Source organism: Protopterus annectens, chromosome 5.part1 (assembly GCF_019279795.1).
Source record: "Protopterus annectens isolate FY-2018-M chromosome 5.part1, PAN1.0, whole genome shotgun sequence".
Classification (NCBI taxonomy): Eukaryota; Metazoa; Chordata; order Ceratodontiformes; family Protopteridae; genus Protopterus; species Protopterus annectens.
In genome coordinates, this window is record NC_056736.1 from 418,182,809 (window position 1) to 418,198,276 (window position 15,468).

Here is a 15,468-nt window from a genome sequence, read left to right on the forward strand (position 1 = left end):
TGTAAGAAATTCTCCAACAGGTTAATCTACAACGGTCTGTGATGAGTCACTTGTGGTGAACAGAAAGTAATAAGAGGATAGTAAATAAGCATGCATGGTATGAAAAGTTTATAGCTACATATGGGAGTTTTGACTTAAGTCTGCAAGGCAATGCATGCTTTCTTTGACAGAGTGAGCTCAAATAACATGCTCATGTTAGATATTCATTGTTGAGGCTCATACAGGTGCTATGTCACACCAACAAGATCTATATATTTGCTCATTTTTTGTTTGTTTAATTCTCATGTTATTGCCATGAGACTCAAGCATGCATTTTGTATACTTAATTCTAAGGCTAGTCCATTTTAAGACAATTTACAGTCACTGCTTGTTTTAAAGGTGTAACCTGAAATAGAATGCTGAAATAACAACAACAATAGTCCAGTAAGGGAAACTTTTACATTCATGATGGTTTAGTTCAAATAATGTCTGGTTTACACTGTAGAACAGAAATAAGCAAAATATTAACACGTACCCCAGCTTTTGTCTGGGGATAGGGTCATAAAAAGTATAAGAAAATACAAATAGGAGGAAAAAGGTATTATGTGATTTATACATCACTGTTTGATCTGTATGACTGACTATGCAGATGTCGAAATATGAATCAGTAACTATCACATTTCTTGTGTATGATATATGTACTCTGTAGCCTTTCTGTGTTTTTCATGGTAAATTTCAGATAAAGAAATGAGCCACTCATTTTAGAGTTTCTGTTTTATGTGTACATTCTGTTTTTTTCCAGTAATGTACATTATGACTATTATTCAAAAATAAACTGATGCCACCTTCTAAACTTACCTTTCATTAATGTTTGCATCCATGCATGTTGACGTTCTTCATTTTTAGCATAAACATATAGAATTCCATTACTGTATACAATCTGCAATTTAAAAGAAATCAGTTGTATGGTTTATGCTTTTCAGTTATCACACCAAAATACAATTCATTATTCCTGCTTTATACTTGCCTCTTATTATTGGGAATGTGATAAAGCATATAATCTGTATTACTACTGGCTTTTCTACAACAAATGGCCAAGTGAAAAAAATGTACAGTTTAGTTTATAAAAGAAATTATAAATGATATCCTATTTTTATAATCTATATTGTTAATGGTAGCAATCATCACAGTAAATAAAATTTATAGGTTAAAAATATGCAGATGTCTAACCACACAAATGATTCTGAACTAGAAATTGCCCTTAGCCATATATAGCATTGAAAGAAGTCATATACAGTTACATATATTCTGGAATAATGAATGTATTTAGAATGTAGTCAAACCACTGAAAAAGACTGATCTGCTGGAAATGAAATGGAATAATCATTTTCAGGAACACTAGATACAGCTGGGTACTATTTCCAGGAAGCTTGATTGTACAGGAATGTGAGAAGGGTGGTGCATCTTTAGGACAGAGGCTGACTCAGAGAAGGAGGGTGAAGGGATGAATTGATGCCGCCTAAATAAATGGTGCTTCTGGGATGCTACTCACTTAGTAAAATGATGAGATTAGATATGTTTCGGCATGGACATCTGCATGCATGGCATGCCTTTATCAAAGGATGCTAGTTTTACAAGTCAATGTCTAAGGATAATGTCAAAAATAGAACACAATATTTGACCCCAGACCCAGGTCTTCTCTCACATAATCCATCAGTTTCTTTGATGGACATGCTTGCTTCCTCTTGCCTTCTTCCTACTTGTCCCAAATATTTTTCTTCAGCAGATTGGCTTCTGCTTTTTCGCACATGTGCCAGAACCACAGTAATCTGTCTTCTTTGATCTTTCCTGTAATTGGAACTACTTTGGCCTGTGCACTGATGTCCTCATTTCCTCACCTGGCACACAGTGTTCATCCTACCACCCTTGACATATATTTTATCTCCAGCACCTCTATCTTCCTCAACTGCTCTGCCTTTACTGCCCAGATTTCTGTACCATACAATAGTGCTGGAAACCCTACTGTTTTGTATATCTTACTTTTCAGCTTATTTGGCTTTCTTCTGTCACACACTACCCCTGAATCTCTGCACCATTTGGCCGCTGACCCTCAGATTCTAGATTTGACTTCCACTTTCATACTTTTCTTCTCCTCAGCCACCCCCTCCCAGATACATGAAGTTGTTAAATCAAGGAAGACATCTGGACACAGGATGGGTCTAACAACCACTATAATGAGTACTAGTTCATGGAACAGGTTGATGGTTTTGGTTACTTGAACCTGTTAACTTGTTTCACTATTTTTCCTTCTAACTCAGTTCTCAGCTTCTTCTGATTTCTCCATTTGCCGCCATGACAACTGTCTTATCTGTACTCAGTTACATTTTGCTGAAATTCTTTCTCAGAGTCTACCTGTAATGTCACATCATCTGCATACATCAGTTTTGCTGATCTGTCCCCTCTGACATGTTTACTAATATAGTCCATCACTAGTAGAACCCTGATGTACACCCACTCTTACTGGGAACTCCTCTGTGAGACAAAACGCTGCTCGTACTTGAGTCAACAGATCCTTGTACATAGCCTGCACTAATTCTACCATTGATTCTGGGACTTTAAAACAATGCAGGACTGCCCAAATCAGCTTTCTTGGGATGTTGTTATATGCTTTCACCACTTCTAGGAATGTCCATTTGGACTCTTTCCTCATCTTTAGCTTCTTCTCAGCTATCTGTCTCACTGCAAGCATTGGGTCAGTTGTACTGTATCCTCATCTGAATCTGAACTGCTCATCTTCTATCTTACTTTCTATTATTCTGCAGATTCATTGTTCAATTATCCACTCCAGAATTTTCATGCAGTGGACAGGTGATTGATACTTCTGTACTGCCCACAGTTGTCGATGTCCCCTAGTATGCTTATTTTCTAGTCATCTGGGATACACCTTTCTCTCCATACTGTCTTGAGTATCCTTAGAAACCATTTCTCTTATATCTCACACAACATCTTGATCATATCTGCTGTGACCTCATCTGAACCTGCTACTTTCCCTGACTTAATTTTCCTTAGTGCTGTTCTTACCTTTTCTATAGTGGGTTCCTCCTCTTTTTTCATCATAGGCTGTGTCTGTGGCAGTACAGCTTCTGAGAGATTTTCTTCATTCAAAATCTATGGAAAGTACTCCTTCCATCTGCCTTTGATTTCCTGTGGGCTGTTGAGCATGGTATGGCTTTCATCCCTTTTGAAGGGTGTCTAGCTATCTTCTTTATATTTCTGTCATTGCCTTACAACCTGAAAGAGTTTTGTTATGCCATCTACCAAGTCACTTTCCAGAAGTTGGTAGAGTGCCTCTGATATCTTGTTCTTTGCTATTGCAACTCTTCTCTTAGCTTCTTTGCAAGCAAACCAGTAGTCCTTCTTAACCTGGCCCTTCTATTCTATCTCCCACTTTTTCCTGCACTCCTCATTTCTTTTGATGACTTCCTGAACTTCTGTATTCAACCATCAGCTTTCCTTATGTACCTTATTTCCATACCTGGCTCGGCCACATATCTGTTTAGTAGTCCTCATACAAGCTCTTTTGCAGCGCTGCCATTCTTCTTCAACTCCACTTATTTCTTCTTCTTCCTGAAGTGATAGAGCCCTGAGTAACTCATTGAACTTTTGTACTTTCTCTCTACTCAACTCCAGGTCTTTAGCCTAGTCTCAGTTGACCTTAGAGCCTTCTGTGACCACTACTTACAGCTGATTGGGGCAACCAATTTGTGGCTGTGAACCAATAGGGATGACCTTACAATCGCTGATTCTATCTCATTGCCCTTTCCTTTCTAGTAGAAAGTCCACCTGAGGTGCATGTCGGCCACTCTTGTATGTGACCTTATTACTGTCTCTCTTGTTGATCCATGTGTTGCCCACCATCAAGCCATTTGCTAGACAGAGGTCTAGATTGGCCTCTCCTTCTTTTTTCCTGTTTCCTCACCCATGTGGGCCAAGGCAGTCATCATATCCTGTTCTGTCTGAGCCAGTATGTGCATTCAAGTCACTTATCATCAATGCTAATTCACATTCAAGTAAATCTCCCTGGTAATAAACTGGATGAGCCAAGCTCATTAAATCATATACAGTCTGAAACTCTGATGATAGCTAGATTGTTATATGTTCAAAACATGAATGTCAAGAAATGTACCCTCCAAATGAAGTGAATTGAGGATGAAGACGTAAATCATGACATCCATAGTTATGACTGGAGGACCCAGTACATAACACATGTAGTATATGGAACATTAACTATGCCAAGGTACTATAAGTTACAAAAAAAACAAAAAAAAAACAAAGAAAGAAACAACGTTGTGTAGGAGTGTAAAGTGTTTTACAGCTTAGAAAGATGCATAACACTTAGACACTGACACTGGCCATAAGATGGCTTTCCCTCTTGAATGGTTTTAGAAGCTGCTAAATACTTCACTTTGTCAGACTTTTTTGTGACAGTGAAGTGTTTTCTGGTTTTGAAATCTGTGAGATGGTGAAATTGGTTGCACAATATATGATGGGAGGAGTGATCTGAACATACTACCGCACCTTTTACTTCCACATTTATTCACTCATTTGATAGTAATTAGGCATGTGACATATACACAGACAATAAATGTCCATCCATTGTTGGCATATGTACTTGCAAGTGTGTGTGTGTGTGTGTGTGTGTGTGTGTGTGTGTGTGTGTGTGTGTGTGTGTGTGTGTGTGTGTGTGTGTATGTATGTATATGTGCATGGATGTGGCATGGGTTTATGTGTTGTTTGACAGTAAGCTGAATATATTATTGTAGTTATTATTTATGTATTCATTCATTTGATCAGAACTGACATTTGAGGTATACTCTGTCAAAGTGGCTGTAATGGGTGAAGTAAGAGCTTGGCAGATGTGCCCACTCTACAGATATGCCATCTTGGTAGCACTATAGACATTTTTTAAAGATATATCCTGGTTGTGGGGTAATGCGACTCCAACATTTTCTGACAAATACTGGGTAAGTGACATTGCCATTTTTTGTCCGGTGGCAATTAGCCTCACAACTGATCATCCACATTCTTACAGAGGAATCCTCAAATCAACAACAGTGAGCAGGAATCAACAATCTCAACATAAGAGTTGTGTCCCAGTTTTAACTGTACCAGGAACAAATGATTATAAAGTTCTAGTTAGTGAACTAGTGAACTAGTGAACTTTAAGATTAAAGCAGTGCTGGGTCTTATTATGACTGGCTGTAGCACCATCTTATTCTACTTCAGGCTTTCACAAGTTTGTGGTGGAGTAATAGGAAAAGACTTGTAATAATATGTACAATATCTTGGAGAGATGAGAGCAATTATGAGATGAGCTCTGATAGCCTATTATTTTGTTAAATAAATATTTTGTCTGTACTATCTCCTTGGTTGTATATACAATCAGGGAGATTTGTAGAGCTAGCTTCTTCAGTGGGGTTTTGGTAAGTAGAGGATATCTAAAGATAAGGTTTTGACTGTATCAACTTAATTTTTCTGGTAGTTAGCTGCAAGGAGATGAAATTGGCTTGTAGCCTGGAATTTACAGACCTGAGTATTTGGCTGAAAGTAAAGTCCTATGCATTTTCAATGAGTTATGAATCCTCATAGTGATTAGTTACATCATTTAAAAGCACATTAAATAGCAGTGGGCCCAACACAGGTCCCTGATGAAATCTGACATCCACTTAGAGGTTCTGGAACATAGCACTGTTCTATCTAACCAACTGCCCTCTGTCCTCTAAGTAGTAAAACCACTTCATGACACTGTCTGTACCGCCAAGGTTGATAAGAGCTTCTATAAGCTTAGTGTGGTACATATTGTCAAAAGCTTTTGCGAGATCCAGGAAGAGTGCAACATCAAGGTTGCCATAGTTTAAAGTATTTGCAGATACCTTTACAACATTTAGGACTTAAATCCATGCTCTGAGATGAAAATAACTTTGAATTAGATGGGTGTAGCAGAAGTTGAAAATGCTCTCATTATTCTGGGATTTTTGTGCTGATGGCACAAGCAATATGGAAATGTTATTTGCTCAGCATAACTGAAGGGCACATTGGTACAATGGCAAAAATGAAAGCATTTTTTTTCAGATAATAGGGGTATAAACATGTTTGAGAGAATTGTACTTAGGACTGAAATAGGATAGGTAATGGATCTAGCTGAAATGTGAAGGACTGCCATAAAAGGATTACTAATAGCAGTGGCCCCTGGTTTAACCTTGTGCAAATTGTATGCAATATCTAAAAAAAATAGTGGTATATAAAGCAGAAGCATACATGGTCAGGAGGTATACAGAAAATTGTCAGCTAAGACTCTTACATGATCCTTTATAGAGTGTCATGAAAATGCTGTACAAACTGTCCATGGCCAGTAAGATGGGAAAAAGGCATAGATGTTGTGTTATAATTGGGATGTAAGTGTTCAATAACCTCTTATGGATGTTTACATACAGATGCTGTCACATACAGCCTCAGCCAGTAAATACATTTGACATCTGCCCTATCTCTGTTCTCCCTACACTTGGAATATACTTGAAAAACTAATCTGCAACCAACTGTCCACTTACATCCAACAGTATCACCTTCTCACTTTTAAACAGCACGGATTGTGGGCTGGTCAGAATCTAATGACAGCACTATGGTAACTTACAGATGAGATCCTTCTCAACACGGCTAAAGCAAACCTTTTAGGAGCTCTCTTCGCTGACCTTACCAAAGGTTTTGATCTTATTGAGCACTTCCTGCTCATTCACTCCCTGCAACGAATAGGGGTTATCCCCAATACTGTCACCTGATTCCAGCATTACTTAACAAATAGGTATTTCAGAGTCAAATTAGGCCCATTCCCCACTGCTGCCAGCACCCCTTACTAGAGGAGTTCCCCAAGGATCCATACTCACCTCTGTTTTGCTTTCATCCTTTATTAACAAGCTGCTCTCTGATCTCCCTAACCTTCCTATTATTCTTTATGCAGATGACATGGTCATTCTTCAGTCCAGTTTCCCACATTCAACTATTCAAAAACAGATTCAGTCTGACCATCATTCCCCTAATTCTTGGCTAAACAACAATACACTACTCCTAAACCCATCTAAAAGAAAAGATATGATATTTGGAAACTCACAAAAGCTGACAAGGACTCATAAGAATCTCATCACCACAGATCTAAATGGTTGCCCAATAGAAACTTATGTTTATGGTTAGACCAGTCTCTTAACTTCCAAAGCCACATTGAAACTACCAGGAAAAAGATAAATTCTCTTTTATTCTTGTCCTGGAAAATATGTCCTTTCTCTCCAGACCCATTAGAGCTACAATAGGCAAAGGAGTCCTTCTTGCCGAACTTGAATATGGGCTCCCCATCATAGCCACATCCTCTAAAAAAAAAAACCTCATCGACTCTACAGGCCATTGAAAACAAAAATCTTCTGATTCATTTCCAGTTCCTCCTCTCAGGAACATGACTGCATCACCCTCTCCAAGACCAAATGGCTTTCAGTCTCCTGCAGAGTTGAACTACTCCTACGGTCTCTTTTTTTCAAACTAATTCAGCCAGGTGCTCTTGCTGCCAAACTCCACAATAAAACCACACCCTACAACCCTGAAAAGTCTCCCAATTAACTCCTCAATCCAGACACTCCATCTTTCTCCTTTCTTGCACTCAAACTCTGGCAATCCCTCCCCCTTCACCTTAAAGAATTCTTGTCTTTCCTCACCTTCAGAGCTCAACTCAAAAGACTCCTTCATAAAAATTCTGACTGCAAGTGCTTTTCCACATCTGCATCATTTCTACTTTGATCCTCTGTTCTCAGTTGTTCCTTCTCTCTCTATTTACTACTAAAATTAATTCACATTTGATTTTCTACTCTGTTAATATTATTTACATATTGTATCAATTGTTTATGGGATTATCTAGATGTTCTTCGTGTTTCATTGTTGCAGTCATTACATTTGGATTATCTGCCTGCAGGTTGCCCTCAGCCGGCCTGAATACCAGAGTCTTGGATTCCTGCGTCAGATGCTGTCTCTTCTTCTATGACGTCAGGTCGTCAGGGGTATAAAACATGCAGCCAACACCATTACATCAGTCTAACTTGCCACGCAGTGCCCAAAGCAGAAGCAGTTTGCAAGTGCTGGTCAGCCGACTCCTGAAATTTTTGTTTTCGAATTTCAGAACCGAAGTCTTCAAAAAGTACCCCGTTGGGGATCCTTTTTCTTGCTCTCAACCGATGTCAGTAAAAGTTAACAATTGTCTTACCTGTGGAAAGCAAATATCTCATAAAGATTTTCATTCGTACTGCATTCCTTGCTTAGGCCCAGACCATGATGCCCCTCGCTGTTGGTTTTGTGCCTTGTTCAACCCCCCGAACCATTCGTCATCGGTCTATATTTGCAGCTAATTATTTCGGTACTCGGTATAACTATCCATAAATGGCTTCGGTAAGCCATCCAACTACCGATATTCTGAAAAAATGTAAGGATAAAGACAGAGACAGACTGCATAAGTCCAAAACTGCCGAACACACTTCCGTTAAGCTAGTCGCCAGTTGGCTGGTACTCAGTGAGGTGCTTTTGCAGCCTCTGATACCTGCTACTTCAGATTCGCAGGCCTCTACTGAAAACCATTTGGAGTCTGGTATGCCACAAGTTGCTTCTTTGACTATGGAACCTGCAGATGTCTCTACCGTGAATGGGTCCGGAGCCGCTGTGCAGGTACCGGCTTCTGAGGGTGTATTCAGGCCTACAGACTTGCATTTTAAACCAATGCCATCTTTTTCATCCAGGCATAAATCTCGTCCCACGCCTAGAAAACCGATGTCCAAACCGCATGGTCAGGCCCATATGCCTAAAAACAACAAATTCTTAGAATGGCTGAAGACCTTATTACTTTAATTAGGGGAAGTCAGCCTTCCCCCTCTAAGAGACCTAGAACTGATTTTCCTTCTAATTCTTCTGATCAGGATTTTGATATTTCTGTTTCTTCTGATTACCAGGATTTTCCCTTATCTACCTATGAGGATTCCGATGCAGAGGATTCCATTCCCTCTGCTTCCCCTCCAGAAGATTTTTCTTTTGGTGAAACCTTGCACAATCTTAGGGATCATTTCCGCTGGGAAAGCCAGGAATACTCTGACTCCAAAAAGAGGCTTAGGGAATTCTTATTCCCTCCTTCCTCAGCACAGGCCTTTAGCTAACCCTCCTGTTCTGGACATTGTAGATGATGCTTTCTTGGAATCTAGCCTGTCCCCAGACACCTTACCTCCAGCTCCCAGAAAACCTGACAGGTATTACAGAGTGCCTGACTCTCACAATTTCCTCTTCAAGAATCCAGCTGCGGATCCAGAGACCATTTCCTAAGGACCAAAGCTCATTAAGGCTACTGCTTCCAAAAATCCTACCCCTTCTGATAGAGATTCTAGATCCTTGGACTGATGGGGTAAGAAGGTATACACTTCTGCTACTTTGGCCATTAGGGCTTTAAATTGCCAGATTCATATGTTAAAGTACCAGCAGCATATTATGGCACTACTTAAACAGAAAATTATGTTGATTCTTGACTGTGCTGGAGTCAAAGAATTACAGGATTTAATGCATTCTGCTGAACAAGTTGGTAAGCATACTTTGCAATGTGGTTTTAATTCTTTAGAAGCATCTTGTAGGGCTGCTTTTACTGGATCTATACTTAGAAGGCAAGCTTGGCTTAAGGAGCAAAACTTGCCAGATCATGTTAAGCTGAATTACTGGATGCTCCCTTAAACCAAGACTAAAGCAGAAAAAGTCCTCAAAAAGATGGAGGAAAAAGCTAAATCTATGCAAACTGTTAAAGATTTCCTACAAGGACAGTCTCCCAGATTTAGTAGGCATTGGCCTTCAAAGAATTGGTCCTTTCCAGCCGCTTCCAGGCCTTCTCAGTCCAAACCCAGGAACAGCAGACCACATAGGTTACAATATTAGGCTACGCACAGGCCTAAGCAGTGTGGGGCTTCCACTTCTAAAGCAGGAAATAGTAAGACTCCTCCCTATGAAAAAATGGCACAATGACTTAACCTTAACCCTTCCAAACCCTGCTCAACTGCTTGCTACCTTAAGAGGAAAGCTCGCCCTGCATGCAAAAAAATGGGAACTCATTACCCAGGACAAATGGGTTTTAAATACAGTTTCCCAAGGATACAGATTCCACTTCCACACCCTACCAACCCCAAATGATTGGCCAGACCTACCCCCAAATCAGTGGGCAGAGGCTCAACAGCAGGTTCTCTCTTCTAAGTATCAGGGCTGTTCAACCTGTCCCAGCAGAAGAAAGGAGACAAGGTTTTTACTCAAGACTTTTCCTGGTACCCAGAAAAGACAACTCCTGGCATCCTATCCTTGATCTCTCAATTCTAAACACCTTTTTTGGTAATTCCAAAATTCAAAATGCTAACACTTCAACAGCTACTTCCTATGCTAGGCAAAGATGCCTGGTTGGCAACCTTAGACTTAAAGGAAGCTTACCTGCACATTTCAATGAAGGAATCTTGCAGGAAATACCTACGTTTCAGGGTGGGCTGCATGCACTATCAGTTCTCTGCACTTCCCTTTGGCTTATCTGCTGCGCCCAGGGTATTCACAAAGTGTCTAGCTCCAGTCATTGCATTTTGCAGATAGAGAAATATTCAAATATACCCATACTTAGACGATTTTCTGATTCAGACAGAAAGCCAGGACTTGCTATTAAAACATCTGACATTTGTAAAAAAACTTCTAAACTCACTGGGGTACACCATAAATGAAAACAAATCTCACCTAGTACCCTGCCAACAGATTGTATTCCTTGGAGCAAGCTTGAACACAACTTCCCAGATGGCTTTCCTCACTCCAGAGAAACAAGTTTATTTGACAGTCTACTTCAAACTACTGGCCACAAAGACCCAGCTATCTGCAAGGAAAATTCTGCAAGCCCTGGGGTTCATGGCCTCTTGCATTCTACTAATTCCATACGCAGGACTGCATATGAGGAAACTACAATGGTATCTAAAAAGCCTATGGTGCCAACATTCTCAGGACCTGGAATCAATGATTCCTATCATTCCTTGTATAAAGACAGAGTTCCTTTGGTGGGCAGAGGCCTGCCACCACAGCAAGAGGCTCTCCTTCATTCTACCCCCTGCCGCCTAAACCCTAACAACAGACACATCAGACTATGCATGGGGGGCTCACTTGGCAGGGCAGTGCATTCAGGGCAAATGGACCCCAAGACAGATGCACCTGCATATCAACCAAAAAGAAATGTTAGCTGTACAGAATTCCCTAACAGCCTTCAAAGACCACATTCTTCCAGGACAATTATTGGTAAAGACAGACAACACCACAGTTATGTGGTACATAAACAAGCAGGGGGGAACCCACTCGTACCCCGTTTGCAGACTAGCTATGGCTCTGTGGAACACAGCCTTGAGCTACAAAGTGCACCTACAAGCTCAATTCCTGCCAGGCAAACTAAATTCACTGGCAGACGACCTAAGCAGAAATCTCATGGACCCACACGAATGGAAACTGGAACCAAAAATATTCAATCTATTGAGAAACAAATGGGAGACTCCAGAGATAGACCTGTTTGCCTCCCCTCAGAACTACCAATTGGACAAATTCTCCACAAGGACTTCCCACAATCAAGCTTGGAAAGTGGATGCCCTGTCCTTTACCTGGGAAAGCCTCTCGGTTTATGCCTTTCCCCATCTGCCTCTCCTCTCGAAGGTTCTACTAAAGATCAAACAGGACAAGCTAAGGACAAAACTGATTGCACCAGACTGGCCACGCCAGTACTGGTACCCCCTCCTGCACAGTATGACACTGCTGGAACCATGGCACCTACCTCAGACACCTTCCCTGCTGCCCCAGCAGGCAGGCCAGATTCTGCACTCTCAGCTTCAAACCCTGAACCTTGCAGCCTGGCTAATTCCTTGAGCTCTCCAATAGCATCCCTCAGTAAGCAGGTGCTAGATTTCATTCTAGAGGCAAGGAGGCCTAGTACTAGAAAATCCTATGCTGAAAAGTGGAAAGGATACTGTTCCTGGAGCCAGACTCAGGGAATAGACACAACTGTGCCCAGCTTACCGCATATTCTTCAGTATTTAACAGAAATGTTCCACAAGTGCCTATCCTTCTTGTCTATTAAATCCATGCCTCTGCCATTTCAGCACACTATAATACTGAACCATCCCTCTTTTCTCACCCTCTGCTAAAGCAATTCATCAGAGGGGACCAGAAATTTAAGACCCCCCCCCAGGCGAGCCCCTACTCCAGCCTGGGACCTTAACTTTGTATTGGAAAAGCTCACTCTCCCTCTATTTGAATCAGCCGCAACTTCAGAGCTGAAATTCCTTTCTTGGAAAACAGCCTTCCTTCTAGCCATCACTTCAGCAAGAAGAGTGTCTGAATTACAGGCCATCACGGCAGTGGAGCCCTTCATTATCTTCCATGCAGACAGGGTTTCCCTCAGGATCAGGCCTTCCTTTATGCCCAAGGTGGTGTCTAGTGTGGCTCTTAATCAGTCCATTCATTTGCCTACCTTTTTCCCTAATCCACAAAGCAAAGGAGAATGAATACTGCACTCTTTGGACATGCACAGACAGTTTAGATTTTATTTGGACAGGACTAAGCCTCTCAGAAAATCTGAACAGCTGCTAATTGGCTTTGCTGCAGGAGCAGAGGGTAAGGCCATTTCAAAGCAAACCATTTCTAAATGGATAGCCCACTGCATTCATTTCTGCTATAAGCACCATGGAAAACCTACCACACAGGGGATAAGACCACATTCCACCAGGGCTGTATCTACCTCTACAACCTTTCTCAGAGGAGTCCCTACCAGGGACATCCTAGAAGCTGCTACCTGGAGCTCTGTACATACCTTCACGAAGCATTACCACATGCCTATTTTTTCTAAATCCAGAGCTGGTTTTGCCACTGCAGTCTTGCAGGGCTTAATAGCTGGCCCTGATCCTCTCTAACTTCCTCCTCCCTTCATTAGCTTTGGGAATCAACCCAAATGTAATGACTGCAACAGTGAATACACTCGAACATCTACATTTATGATGTGTACACAACTGTACTTTTCTGTGATTATTCTGTGTTTGTGAACTTGTTCTGTTTTATTTTTTGTGAATCTCTTCACCCAGGCTGTGCCTGCAAATGGTCTGTAGTGGTCAGTGTACTACCCCAGTAAGCAAACTAAAATAAATAAATAAATGATTTTATTCTACTAACAGTTTTTCATTTTTACTTAATTTGATAACACTTTTTTATTTGACTACATATTTTTTTAAATTTGGTATGTACCCAATCCAGTTTTGTTTTATGACAAACATCCAAGAAATGGTCCCTATTTCCTATTGCATTCTCTATAGTTCTAACATGGCTTTTATGAATATGAGCCATGCTGTTTAAGCCATTTATAAATATACATTTAAACTGGAGCACAGCCTCATGTAGCATGAGCAAAACTAATTGTAAAGGAGCAATAAAGTGAAGACTAGCTAGATGTTTAGGGTGATTCAATTTTAGTAAACCTCTTAAAACAGTTCTTCATGAAACTGATTATGATAGCAAGATAAATGCTGTCAAGAGGGGAGTCCCAAAATAAAGCCACCTATCACTGCCCCATCATAGCCTACAGTGGAGAACACCTAATAAGTGCATACAAGATTATAGTTGTCTTCTTCAGCTTTTGTTTTAATGATGTGGTGTCAGTTTTCTTTTTTCTTTATTTTTTTTGTCTTTCTTAGAATTAAAAAGTTATTCCTCTGACACAAAACTTGACCATTATCTCCATTGCATAGCTGCACCTATATATTCTAATAGTATATACATCAACTCACTAATAGCTAAGATTTATTCCTGAATGAGCAGTCCCTGGATATCTGCATTAAGACTGTTGGAACAGTAGACTGAAAAGAAGCAGGAAAATATTGCCAAGCTTAGAAATACAGAATATAGGAAGCCAATTGCGAATATAGATCAGTGGAAAACACATTTTTTTATTTATTTTACATTTGTTTACTGGAAAAGTCTGACTTGGAACAAAGCCAATTTTCAGCGAAGGCCCAGGGAGAAGCACTCAAAATGCATGTCATTGTAACATGGGAGGAAAACGGAGAACCTGAAGGAAACCCAAACAAATGCAGTGAGGACATGCAGACTCTACACAGATGACACCCCAGCCAATAATCGAACCAGAGAACCTCTTGCTGTGAGGTGACAACGCTACTGCTGCACCACTGTGTCGTCCAATAAAATGGTACCTTACAAAGGATTTTTTTGTCAGTTTGTTCATGATTTCCTCTCAGTCTGTAAAGATTTTGATTCACTTGTAACAGCAGGAGTCAAAACCTTCCCTTATTTAGATTCCATTAAAATAATGTGGCTAGTCAGGAATTTAGGGAATACAAATGGCTTCAACCCAGGAGTGGGTGGATGGGTACGAACCCAACAGAAAAGCAGTGCCATCTGGAACACAAGGCCCACATCTACATGGGGAATGCCAAGCAACAGACTGAAATGGCTCCACAGTCCTGATTTCTGAAAGATTTTTTTCAGCTGATGTACTATACTTCTCTTTAAACATGCCTTTTCCTCTGACTTAAAGGCTACAATATGATGTGAACAGGAAGTAAAATAACCACATAGCACTTGTATTATGTGCAATAAAATTTAAGACATTCCAAGCACTTCTTCCAAATATTATAGTTTAGTGAAAGAAACACAGCATTTACAGGATTATATGGGAACTGATGACCATAACAGTATTTGTTGGATACGTTCTTAAATGTCAGGATTTATCCTTAACATAGTAAATAAAAAGTACTTCCAGACTGGGAAAGAATTTTATAGAAATAGAATTTGCCAACACTGATGAAGAAACATGGCTTTAATTTCAGGACAGAAGTGCAACATTTTTTTCAGGTGGCAAAAAAGAATTAAAGTAAGTATGTCAACGCTTTGGGCTTCACTTTCAATCACATTGGCTTGAAGATGTATTTTTGAAATTTAGGAAACATTTGATTGCAAGAAAGTCTGGCTTATGACTCGCATCTGCCACTGACAGACATCCTGTTCAAATCATGAATATTGTATAAATGCAAACGATCCTTATGTTGTATAGCTACATATATATTTCTACTAGGTTGTAACATTGCCAGATTCCCTATTGTCTGCCACAATCCTGTCAGACAGTGCTTTGTGCTGATAATATGTTTTTGTCTTTGTGGAACTTCACAAAAAACAAGAATCCTTTGTTCTATTCACAAATATGAAGGTGAAAGCATGCTGTCTTTCGCTTTACAGAACCATTATTCAACAAAACCACAGAATCAGTCATGCACTTTACCTGAGTTACACAAGACATCTGACACCACATAAAATGCATCCTCTGCTTTTCCTAAACTTCTCATTCTCCCCCTACTTCCTTCA

General features: G+C 40.2%; 1 protein-coding gene across 1 annotated transcript in view; it reads right to left on the minus strand.

Moving 5' to 3' along the window:
- The window catches only part of BMX (BMX non-receptor tyrosine kinase), a 1,099,638-nt gene that overhangs the window by 716,566 nt on the left and 367,604 nt on the right, over positions 1-15,468 (minus strand). Inside the window, exon 4 of the mRNA XM_044072793.1 lies at positions 838-919. Within this exon, the coding sequence (XP_043928728.1) occupies positions 838-919 (82 nt within the window). The remainder of the gene's footprint in view (positions 1-837; positions 920-15,468) is intronic.